The sequence below is a fragment of the Thunnus albacares genome, chromosome 9 (assembly GCF_914725855.1).
Source record: "Thunnus albacares chromosome 9, fThuAlb1.1, whole genome shotgun sequence".
Lineage (NCBI taxonomy): Eukaryota > Metazoa > Chordata > Actinopteri > Scombriformes > Scombridae > Thunnus > Thunnus albacares.
Genome location: NC_058114.1, coordinates 13503615 through 13515799, shown reverse-complemented (window position 1 = coordinate 13515799; position 12185 = coordinate 13503615). Strand labels below are relative to the sequence as shown.

Genomic DNA, 12185 nt, shown 5'->3' with positions numbered 1-12185 from the left:
CGGTAACTGTTTATCCACCGTGCACATCAGCTTGGAGGAATTTTAGCCCATTCCTCCTTACAAAATAGTCTCAACTTGGAGATGATGGTGGGCGTCTTTGCACTAACTGCCTGCTTCAGGTCCTTCCACAGCATTTCTATAGGATTAAGGTCAGGGCTTTGACTCGGCCATTCCAAAACATTATCTTTCTTCTGCTCTAACCATTTTTTGGTTGAACGACTTGTGTGTTTAGGGTTGTTGTCTTACTGTATGACCCACTTTCTGTTGAGCTTCAGTTCACAGACGGACACCTTGACATTTTCCGGTAAATGTGCTGGTATAGCTAAAAACTCATAGCTCCTTCAATGATTGAAAGCTGTCCTGATTCAGAGGCAGCAAAGCAGTCCAAACCATGATATGCTGCTTATGCTGGAATGCAGTGTTTGCTCATCACCAAATATAATGCTTCTCTTTCAAGCCAAAAAGTTCAACTTTGGTGTCATCCATCCACAGAACATTTTTCTAATCACCCTCTGGCTTATCCACGTGGTCTTGAGCGAACCGCATTTGACAGCTATGTTCTTTTTGGAGAGAAGTGGCAATTTTCCTTGCAACTCTGCCGTGCACACCATTGATGTTCAATGTTCTCCTGATGGTAGACTCATAAACATTGACTGTTGCCACTGCATGAGAGGCCCTTAGTGTCCTAGATGTTACCCTGGAGTCCCTTGTGGCCTCCTGGACTTTTACACACCTGCTCTTGGTGTGATCTTTGTTGTTCGACCACTCCTGAGGAGGGTAACAATGGTGTTGGACGTCTTCAATTTGAACATGATCTGCCTGACAGTCGACTGGTGGATTCCAAACTCTTTAGAAATGGTTTTATAACCCTTTCCAGCTTGGTGAGCATCAATAACTCTTCTTCTAAGGTCCTCAGAAATATCCTTTATTCCACAAACCTGCGTTGTGAGTGAAGACCCAGATTTCTCTTCTTAAAATAAGACAGGGCCTCCCAGATTCACACTTGATTGTCATCCCATTGATTGAAACACCCAACTCTAATTTCCTCTTCAAATAAATCGATAATCCTAGAGGTTCACATACTTTTGCCACACACAAATATGTTACATTGGATCATTTACCTCAATAAATAAACAAACAAGTGTAAGGTTTTTGTCTCATTTGTTTAATTGATGTCTCTTTATCCAGTTTTAGGACTTGCATGGAAATCTGATCACATTTTAAGTCATATTTATGCTGAAATAGAGCAAATTCCAACAAACTTTCAAGCAGCAATGTAAATCTCTTACTAGGTTTCAATTATAAATAAATAAGCAACAAAGCTAATTAGTCAGTCTGAAACTGAAAAGGTAAATTCTTGGTAAATATGAGTATGAATTGTGGAATTAAGCTGACTTGTTATAATGTCAAACTGAAAACTGAGAGCCACAACATCCGTGCTCAGTTTCACACTTAAGTCCTGTGTTAAACTGTCAAGGCTATGCAGCTTACAGGCCAACTGCCCTGTATTTGGTGATCTGCTGGCATAACCTGCAAAGGGTGCAGTGGAGGACAGGGCAGCACTGCTCTCTTGTAGAGTCCTTGGTAAAATGGATTAGTCCTCTGTCAGGGACTCCATCAGGGCTCATGCATATGCTGGGGGAGATAAAAATATTACATCACATTCAATTATATAATATTTACTACATGCACTGACTCAAATGATTTGATGACTCAAATTAGATTAAATGACTGACTGAGATTGCTAACTGGTTGATGATGGCTGGCCTCCACAGCTTCAGGTACCCCACTCCTTCTTCTTTATGCCTGCATTTAAAGCCTCCCTGGACCTGTTTCAGAACACAAACAATATGTTGAAAAGAAAATGTTAGACAAACAAAAACAAACAGCCAACTTAAACTAAACTACAAACATCAGGATACATTTTTTTACCAACATGCCAGGCATTAAAGAAATGGTTTGTTCCTTCTGTACACAACAAATACCAGTAAAGTTGATGTCTCTGTGTTGCCTACATTCAGTAAAAGCCTCCATTTGTAAAAATCCATCTTGCCCTCTTTTGTTTTGAAATTCTGCACATCAACAGATTTCAAAACTTGACTTGATCTAATTTTTTTCTCATTGTGGTCTTTAAGGATCTGTGTGTTTTAACAAAGGCAAACACAGAAGACCAGTTTGGTAGCCCAGTTAATAGATTCATGTGAGGAATCCTTCATTAGTTTGGAGCAAAATATATAATAGATTTTTATGATAATTATAAAAATGTTTAAAAAAAAAATCACTTCTGAGGAAGATGCCCCCTAGTGGTTTGGGGCATTAATATTAATTACCTATTAATTAATACATGAATAATACCTAACAAAAATCAAAATACTCCTGGGAGCATCTTACCCCAGATAGTGGGGCTTTTTTTTGGTATTTGCTATAAGAACTCCATTTAATACTCTACCAACACATAACCCCACAAACTGTGTTGGTTTATGCATAATGATACTGTAAACACTGAAACCACATTCAAACACCTTGTGACTTTTCAGTAAATAGACAATGTTCTTAAGGGGGGCATCTTCCCCCCTCTTCCCCTACTGTGCAGATAGAAGGAAACGTGTTGAATTTGTGAAATATGGTGTACTGTTATAGATAAGACTACTCAACAATATAAAGTAGGTAGCTTCACTTTGTGATGACGTCTGGTGTCATCTTTGTTTGGCCTTGTGGTTTACCTGTCTGCTGTGTCTCTGCAGGTGTTCATTAAGGCAACTGGCAACACCTTAGGGCCCACAGGGTTGCAGCTGCAGCAGTCTCTCTCCTTCCTCTGACTGCTTGCTGCTGCGGCTGCTGCTGCGGCTGCTGCTGCTGCTGCGGCTGTTGCTGCTGCTGCGGCTGTTGCTTTAGTTCTTGGTTTTTGCTTTCATGCGCCTTACAACACACACACATACACACATTTACCAACCACGCACACTAGCACTACTGATTATACTGTCATCCACACCCCATATTGTTAATATTTAGTGAATTCATTTAATTTGATTTAATAAATTATCTTTTGTTAACATGGTGTGTCTCCTCTTTGTTGTGGCCACTTGAGCCAAGTCATAATAATTTTGGCTACAACAGAAAAATTCTAATCAATGCATCAGTAACAATAAACTTATTATATAATATGAACCAATACACTCACCATTTTTAAAAAAGTATATTGGGAGGCAGTTACTTTTAAGACTTTCAGTACATTTTGTAGAAAATAGCATACTTCTATATTTTACTCCAGTAAGATTTTTGAAAGCAGGATTTTGACACTGCAGTATCGCAACTTTAACTTAAAGCCTCACTCCACTCAAAATGTGGTTTTCTTTTCACTGGGTGTTTGAGCTTCATGTGCAGATTGATGTATGTGCAGAATTTGAAACCAGAAGTTTTCACATTCGTCTGATGAAAGTAGAAAGTTTCTCTGTGGTCATTGAAAATCAGATTTTAAGGCCTATGAGCAGGATTTGTGTCATCACAACTAGTCTGGAGCCCATCCTGGTCCAATATTCAACTTATACAAGTGTGATGTGGAAACTTGAAGCCTCCAGTGCACATATGTGGGAGTAGTTAAACTTTTGAAATTAAAAATATTAACATATTCATAGATTCTGCAGTTTTTAATGAGGGAGAAGGATGAGATGCACAGAGCTTCATCATCCAGCACGCAGACTGTCCTTGTTACTGTCTAGTAGACGATACAGGATCACAGCCGCACATACCACCAACAGGTCATCGGGCTTTTTTTTAACTCACATATCTAAATATTCCGCATAGCATATTTGCTTACCTGCTTGTCTGCACTGTCTACTGTTTACTGCACTGCTTACATAAAAAATGCACTATCAACCGTGACTGCTGCTATTAAACCAGGACTGCTACATATCCAATGTGCAATACTATTGTATACACCTGTCACTTTTACTTTTAAAAATAAATTCTCATTTTATGTAGAAAACTTTCCCATGGGAAAGTGGTCTCATACTTTTGGACCCTACTGTATATATATAGTATTATATTTTATTTATATATCATTTTTTATATCTTATATTCTATATTTTATGACCAGTGCTCTTACTGCTGAGTTGACCTGTTTCCAGGTCCAACACATTTCATTGGACCATTGACCCTGTGTTAACCTACATCTGACTAATAAAACTGAAAACTGAAGCAGAGATGCCATTTTAAGGATTTTAAAGTAGTAATTGTACTTTTTGTGTGGAAAAAAATGATGATGTGAAAAAACACATTAGACACATATTATTGTTCCAAGCAGAGTGTTTTAATACATGTCTGGAGGGGATTTTTAAGTAGGCTGAATGAATACTTCTTTTTAACAATGGTTGGCGACCCATTTGGACCAACTGGTCAGCCTCCCAGCATCCATGGGAACCTATATACCTGTGGACATGTCACTGTGGCGCCGCCCAGTGGTTAGAAGCAGTCATTGCAGAGGGAGGACGGGTAGGCAACAGCCGGTAGGAGAGGTCATCACCGTTCACCACAATCCCTGGGAAGAGGCGGTTGTTGTCAGTTCACGCCTGGATAACAGGCTGTGTCAGTACTTTTATAACGCCATGAGCAGGCCAATTGTGCCGCTGACCTTCTGGTAATATTCCTGAAAATGCCCCATGCGTGTTTCTCTGTGCTAGAAGATGGCGGAGTCGGATGGTGGGGATTTTGCTTCGAAACAGCTGCAGAACAGGTGAGTGAGTGAGCCGGGATGAGGCTGTGGTGGGTCCACGGGGGTCGGGCTGGTCCCTCAGTGTCTTCCTCAACGGAGCATCTGAGGCTCCGGGTCTGCAGCCCAATCCCGGCCCGGGACCCGGCTTCCCAGCCTGAGTCCAGGAAACACCGTGGATTTGCACGGGGCCTCCTGGCATCCACTCTGCTTGCGCTTTCTATCCATGATCTGCAGAAGAAATTAAGTAAGGACGTAACATGAGTCCAGTTAGAGAAGTAAACACGCCAAATGCAGCCTGCTGTGTTGTTGTAGCTCAACTTCAACACATGTTGTTGACGATTTGGTAAATAGTATCATGGCTCAATACATGGTCAGTACTTACATAATATAAACAATAATTTGTTCGCAATATGGGGTCAAAACTGTCAGCAGTCATGATGAACTGCAACAGTAAACCAACAAAACACATTATAGTCAGTTGCACACAGCAATACAACTGTTTTTTAAAAGGGATTAAAAGACTACAGTTTGCTAAACAAACTTAAAAGATGTGAAAAGTATTAGTAAAGTTTCATGCTCTGATCTATCAAATTTATATCATTGATTTAAATTTGATGCAACACCTTTTTAAGGCCAATGGTAAGGACAAAAAAATCAAAGAGAAAGAAAATATCTGAAAAAAATGTGCTGATCAGCTACTTTGCACTTAAAACATAAAACATTTTGAGGATGTTGAGGATTCCTAAAATTTGGTTATTAAAATAGTGTGACCAATATTCAGTACCAGTCAAGTGAGTCCAGACTTTTGACCGGTACTGTATGTACTGACTTGGGACATTTTACAGTTTAAAAATAAACTTGCTCTCTGGTGGAGACCCTGTTTCTAAATTTCTGCAAACACATCTTTGGCTTTTCTGTGCCGCAGTGTCTTGTCACTTATCAGCCAAAATATGACCTGTGATAAGCTAATATTTGCATTTATTGATCAAGCTCTATTACTTTCTAAATGTAAAGTTCAGTCAAGATTTTGTTCTCTTGGATATTACTTTATGTGTTCCTGAGACACCAGACTGACACCAGATGTCCTTGGCTTACTCAGATCATCAAATTTAGCTAATAGAATAGTTCCTAATGAGGTAACGACCAATATAAAAATTAAGATGAGAGAAGAGGAAGCGTTATTTTCATCACATCCTTGAAGACTGTCCTTTGGAAAGTCCTGAAAAGTATGAAAACTGTCTTCATCTGTAAACAGTTGAACAGAAAAATGGTTGCATTGATTCATCGATGCACAGTCCTAAATGCTTCATTGCTTCAGCCGTCAGTCCATTTTGATTTAAAGTTACTACAAGGAACTTTGAGTTGTGTCGATTTTAGAGGCCCCTGTGGACAAAAACGGTCATGTTTGCCCGGAATAAAGACTGCATTTCCCATGAGCACCGCCGCTTCGTGTCGCAAAGATCTTGGCTAGCATGTGCATTTGTTTTGGAAGCGAGTGAAAGAAAGACACTACTTATTTATAGTACTGTTTTTCCTTTTTAAACACAGCTGTTTGCAGGATGCATAGCAATGAGGTAATGTATCTATTTGTGGCTATGTAAGATTAGCCTAATAATTATAATATGTCGATAGTGAAGCCAAGTAAACTTTGTTTTAGTACCGTTCATACACCTCGGTCACATGTAAGGCTGCATTCACCACCAAATTCGGCAATGCAGCACCTTCCCACAGGGTTGTGTGGACATGTGGGCGTGTTTATTTGTACAAAATAACATTTTATTTCTCAGATTCACTCCTTTGTTCTTGCTACACTGCCGCTCACTCTCTTCATTTACTTGCTTGTGCTCTCGTCTTCTTTAAAATGAGTCAGGAACCTGACAACAAGTCTAACTTTACTTTTAACGTTATCAAACGAAGAGAAATGTCCTCCCCCGTCTTTGTGCTCTCTCATGCTACAATGCTACATATAATGTAAGCATAGGCTTTTCCGGTCTATGTGCTGTAAATCGTTTTGACTGATTTTGCAGGGAATCGGACCCAGTGGCACGCATTTTGAATAACTAGCCTATATCGAAATAGCCAATCTTCTCCTGATGGTCTTGTTTGCTTATGTAGGTCATATGGAGGCATCAGAGGTATCATGAGACTGTTTCATAACCAGTTAAAAGTTCCTTGTAGTAACTTTAATATTTCATGACCTAGTTTTCCCCCTGGTGAGGTTGTTGGGTTTGAACAATGGGATCATCCCTTTCATACACATGTGGTGTGTAGATGCGTTTTGGTTGTCTGATATTTGATTGGATGCCATTTTTGGCTCTTGTTAAACAAAGCAGGTCAGTAGAGGAAGTGCTAACACAAACCAACGTGGCAGCTGTCACAGTACAACTGGGACTTCTCTGCCAGTCCCACTTGTCTGATGACATTTGTGCTTCCACATTGGGTTTAGTTTTGGAAATGTTTTGACTTTAGATGATGCCAGTTGGCAGTCAGTTGTGAGGACTTGCTGTTCTTCTTTCTTTTATGTCCTAGAAAATCGATAATTCTTGGGTTTTAGACTGTTGATTGGACAAAACAAGCTATTTTAAGACATCAACTTGAGTTTTTGGACTTTTTAAAGGGGCATTTTCACCTTTATCAGACATTTTATTGATAAAACAATCAAATAATCTGCATATTATCATTATTGTAAATAATTGTTAGTCAAAGCCCTGCTTCTTACAGTATCATGTTTCTGTTTGCTATAATAATCTTTCTATGTAGACAGCAAGACATCTCTAAAGGCAGAAACAACATTTCTACTCATAGCACTGTTGTGTTTACTCACTGTGCTGATATGTTCTCACTAATGTAAATGCACTGTAGACAACTGATTGAATTTACCCTTGGTTTACTGTAGCAGATTAGATTAAATTTCCATTAGAGATTTCTTGAGTTAACACCAGACAGTACATATCCACGCACAAATCACATTTTAATACTCTTGAGATATACAGCCTGCCTGACTGGAATATAACAGCTTCTATCAGCATACATTCACTTCAAATATTAATCTGGATCTGAAGAAAGCTTAATTTAAGAAGAGTGTAGGATCCCTTGATTCACTCAGTGTGACAAGGCCTTTTTTTCTTCCAGTATGGCTAACAAGAATAGCACCCTGCGCTGTACATTCTCAGCCCCGAGCCACAGTGCCACCCTCCTCCAGGGCTTGTCGGTCTTGCGGGCTCAGGGTCAACTACTTGACGTCGTGCTGGCCATCAATGAGGAGCGCTTCCAGGTCCACAAAGCAGTGCTGGCCGCCTGTAGTGATTACTTCAGGTTAGTCTGAATCACAAGACTTCTCATTAAGCATTTACATTTTAAATTCAAAGCACTTAGCTGATGCTCTTGTTCAGAGGCATTTACACTGAGTGCAGAGTAAGCTGTAGGTTATAGATCAATTGTATTGAAAGCAATTAAGTTGGAAGAGGAAGGTAAAGAAGGGAGAAATGTGCAACACACAACAAATTACAAATTGATGCAACTTACATATATTTACAGTATAATGTTCCTGCTGATCATGAAAACTTTGACAGACTAAAAAGATGCATTCCTGACAGAGAGAGTCGGGAAGTTTGGTAAAGACAAATGATGATCCATACTGTAAATTAGGGATTTGTACAGTATATACACTGTTACGGTATAAAACTGTAGCCACTAGTACTACACAATTTCTCATCATTTTGTTTTCATTAAATGGTGGTTTTCCACTCAACTGCCATTGACACCATAAAGAGGAAAACCTGCATTTAGAAGAGATTAAATTATGAAAATGTCATGTAGTTTACTGACTTGTTCTTGTGTTGCAGAGCAATGTTTACCGGAGGCATGAGGGAGTCAAATCAAGATACCATTGAGCTGAGGGGTTTGTCTGCCCGAGGACTAAAGCATATCATTGACTTTGCCTACAGTGCAGAAGTCACTTTAGACCTGGACTGCATTCAAGATGTCCTCGGAGCAGCTGTCTTTCTCCAGATGGTTCCTGTTGTGGAGCTCTGCGAAGAGTTCCTCAAGTCCGCGATGAGCGTGGAGACCTGCCTGCACATCGGCCAGATGGCCACCACTTTCAGCCTGTCTTCCCTCAAGGAGTCAGTAGACGCCTTCACATTTCGCCACTTCCTCCAAATTGCAGAGGAGGAGGACTTTCTGCACATTCCCATGGAGCGCCTCGTCTTCTTCCTGCAAAGCAACAAACTGAAGAACTGTAGCGAGATCGACCTCTTCCATGCCGCCATCAGATGGCTCCAGTATGATGAGTCTCGGCGGGCTCAAGCCAGCAGTGTCCTCTGCCATGTGCGTTTCCCACTCATGCACTCGTCTGAACTGGTGGACAGTGTTCAGACGGTGGAAATCATGGTGGAGGATGTGCTGTGCCGCCAGTATCTCCTCGAGGCCTTCAATTACCAGATTCTTCCCTTCCGACAGCATGAGATGCAATCCTCACGGACACTCATTCGTTCTGACGTCATGTCACTCATCACCTTTGGGGGAACGCCCTACACTGACAATGATCGCACCGTGAGCACCAAGGTGTACTATCTCCCTGACATCGCCTCCCGCCAGTTCAAAGAGCTGACAGAGATGGAGACAGGGTGCAGCCATGCTTGTGTTGCCGTGCTTGATAACTTTGTGTACATTGTCGGTGGACAGCACTTACAGTACCGCAGTGGTGAAGGAGCAGTAGACAGCTGTTTCCGCTATGATCCACACCTGAGCCAGTGGCTGCGCATCCAATCCTTGCAGGAGGCACGAATCCAGTTTCAGCTCAATGTGCTGCATGGACAGCTCTACGCCACCGGAGGGCGCAATCGATCTGGCAGTCTGTCATCCGTAGAGTGTTACTGCCCAAAGAGGAATGAGTGGACATATGTAGAACCATTAAAACGTAGGATATGGGGTCATGCTGGGACTCCCTGTGGAGAAAAGCTTTATATCTCAGGAGGTTATGGTGTCTCATTGGATGACAAGAAAACTCTTCACTGCTACGACCCAGTATCCGACCAGTGGGACTTCAGAGCTCCCATGAATGAACCCAGAGTGCTGCATGCCATGATCAGTAGCAGGGATCGGGTTTATGCTCTTGGCGGTCGCATGGACCATGTGGACCGTTGTTTTGATGTGCTGGCAGTCGAGTATTACAATCCAGAGAACGACCAGTGGACGACCGTCAGTCCAATGAGAGCAGGGCAGTCTGAGGCTGGCTGCTGCTTACTGGACAGGAAGATCTACATCGTCGGAGGCTACAACTGGCATCTGAACAACGTCACAAGCATCGTTCAGGTGTACAACACAGAGACAGATGAGTGGGAGAGGGATTTGCACTTCCCAGAGTCCTTTGCTGGCATTGCTTGTACACCAATTATACTTCCACAAAACACCACACAACGTTAACCATCTGACCCAGCGACTGTGAAGATCTGATTCCATGTGCTCTTTGTGCCGACTATTAGGTCAAGGTGTAAACATCATGTAAGCTACTGGTGTGTGTGTGTGCATGTGTGTGTGTGCTCATGTGAGAGAATGACCTGAAAAGCTACTAAGCAGCATTACTTTGAATGATGTATTATTTTCTGTCCTCACATTGGGTAAGGTACGTTTAATCACCCAACAGACCTTCATGAAAATGATTAAATTTGGATTTGGAACTAACATTTTGTCCAAAAACTCTTAAGGGTCTTATGTTAAGAAACTTTCGACAGTTTTGTGTCAGTATTTGACCAACACAATTTAAAAGCCAAAAATGAGAAATCAGAAAAGTCCTGCTATGATATCTTCTGTCTTTGTGATTATCGTACACTTGCCCATTTGGAAATTTTAAGATTACTGGCAAACTAACTTAAATGATACCAGACTTCTCTTCCATATTAGTATTACCAACATTAATAGCAGTTTATATTACATACTTAATATGATTCAATCTGTGTTATGTTATTACCAGTCAAGGGCTTAAGTTACAGACTGTACAAATAGCCTTTTTTTGATTTTATCCTTTATCAGCATAGGTGGCACCTGTTACAAAAAGTGGCTTTTTGCTGTGCAAAGGTATTAACTGGCTCAACTGTTAAAATGTTGTACATTTTTATTGTGCAGGATTTTAGCTGTTATCCTTTTTTTAAAATTTTTTTTTTGTTCTTTTAATTCTTGTAATATTTTCTTTGTCATAATTTTATTATTCAAACAATCAAGAACACAACTAACTAAAAAATCTCTTCGTTTTATGTGTGTGTGTCCTCAAATCTACCTGTCAATGCACAGTAATGATTGCACAAATAAACACGAGTAGTGGATGTTTTTAACTTTGAATCAGTTACTCGTTTTTTTTAAATTGTCACTGCCCTTGTGTTTCCTGAGCTGAAACCCCCACTGACACACTAATTGTCCTCTCAGTCAACATAACAAACCAGTGTGGTCCTCTTACGGCAGCTACATAAATCATTAATGTGTGTGTGTGTGTGTGTCCATGGGGGTGTCAGTGTGTGCTGCTCTTTGTGTTAAACAAGTGCTGCATCTTGCATAAAAAACCAACACAGTAACATTTATCCTTGCATGGGATAACAGTCTTTAAAAAAGTGAAGATTTAACTTCTGAGCCATAGTTCAAACCCTTACAAATCTGTGATTCACCAAAAAGTACTCAAACTACCAATTTGTCATGGTTGATACTGTCTCCAGTTGTTCATTTCGACTGCATTGCTGCACTTTTCAAAGCAGTATACATCAGATATCTGATTTGGCCGCTGAAATTAAATCAAGCTTAAAATTCTTGTTTTCCTGACTATCTATGTGACCATTAACATGATGGTGGGGATGTCTGTTTTAAAATTGTTTCCTGTCTGCCTTAGTGAGTCTTTGTCCTGTTTTACCTGTACCAGTAAAAGCACATTATATTGATGAAGTGCAATATAATTAGTCAACGGGGAATGTAGACATTTGTGTAGCTTTATGTGCATCCTTTATTAAAGGTGTGTCATTTTTTAAAAACACCCTTCAGATGCTGTTTTTTAATGGGTTGATGTATTTCTATATCAAATTTACTGAAGTGCTGCCTCACATTATAAACTGTATCAATCCCCTCACACAGACGCTTAAAGAGAAAACAGCTTTATATTAAAAAGAACGTTTATATTTACTTTTTATGCCAGTTGTGTTGCAAACTGAAGCAACCTCTTAGGACTCGTAGTGATATTTAGGTTTTAGTTTTCAAATAATAAATGAAGATGATGCAATAATTTAAAGAAAAAAGGCTTCCAGTTCTGATTATAGCTGTAATCTGTATTTTTTTTCTCATGTTCAAGTACATGCACAGCAGAGATGACGGAGCATTTTAGTTGGTGTTGACATCACAGATACATGGTATGCATCTTAAAGCACCAATCAAGCTTTTCTATTCTAAATTAGCCTTAAACCTATACTACATTATTCAGACTTGTGTCTATATT

The 12185-nt window shown here is 40.2% G+C and overlaps 1 protein-coding gene across 2 annotated transcripts; it reads left to right on the top strand.

Annotated features, from left to right (window-relative positions):
* The first annotated feature begins 4644 nt into the window (after positions 1–4644).
* On the top strand, positions 4645–11043 carry klhl26 (kelch-like family member 26). Of its 2 annotated transcripts, XM_044361853.1 has the most exons (3): positions 4645–4732; positions 7844–8026; positions 8557–11043. In XM_044361853.1, exons 1-3 carry the CDS (start codon positions 4683–4685, stop codon positions 10136–10138), a joined length of 1815 nt encoding a protein of 604 aa, XP_044217788.1. In that variant the 5' UTR covers positions 4645–4682; the 3' UTR covers positions 10139–11043. The 2 variants fall into 2 exon arrangements, with proteins under 2 accessions (XP_044217788.1, XP_044217789.1); XM_044361854.1 differs by lacking the exon at positions 7844–8026.
* Positions 11044–12185: the final 1142 nt, after the last annotated feature.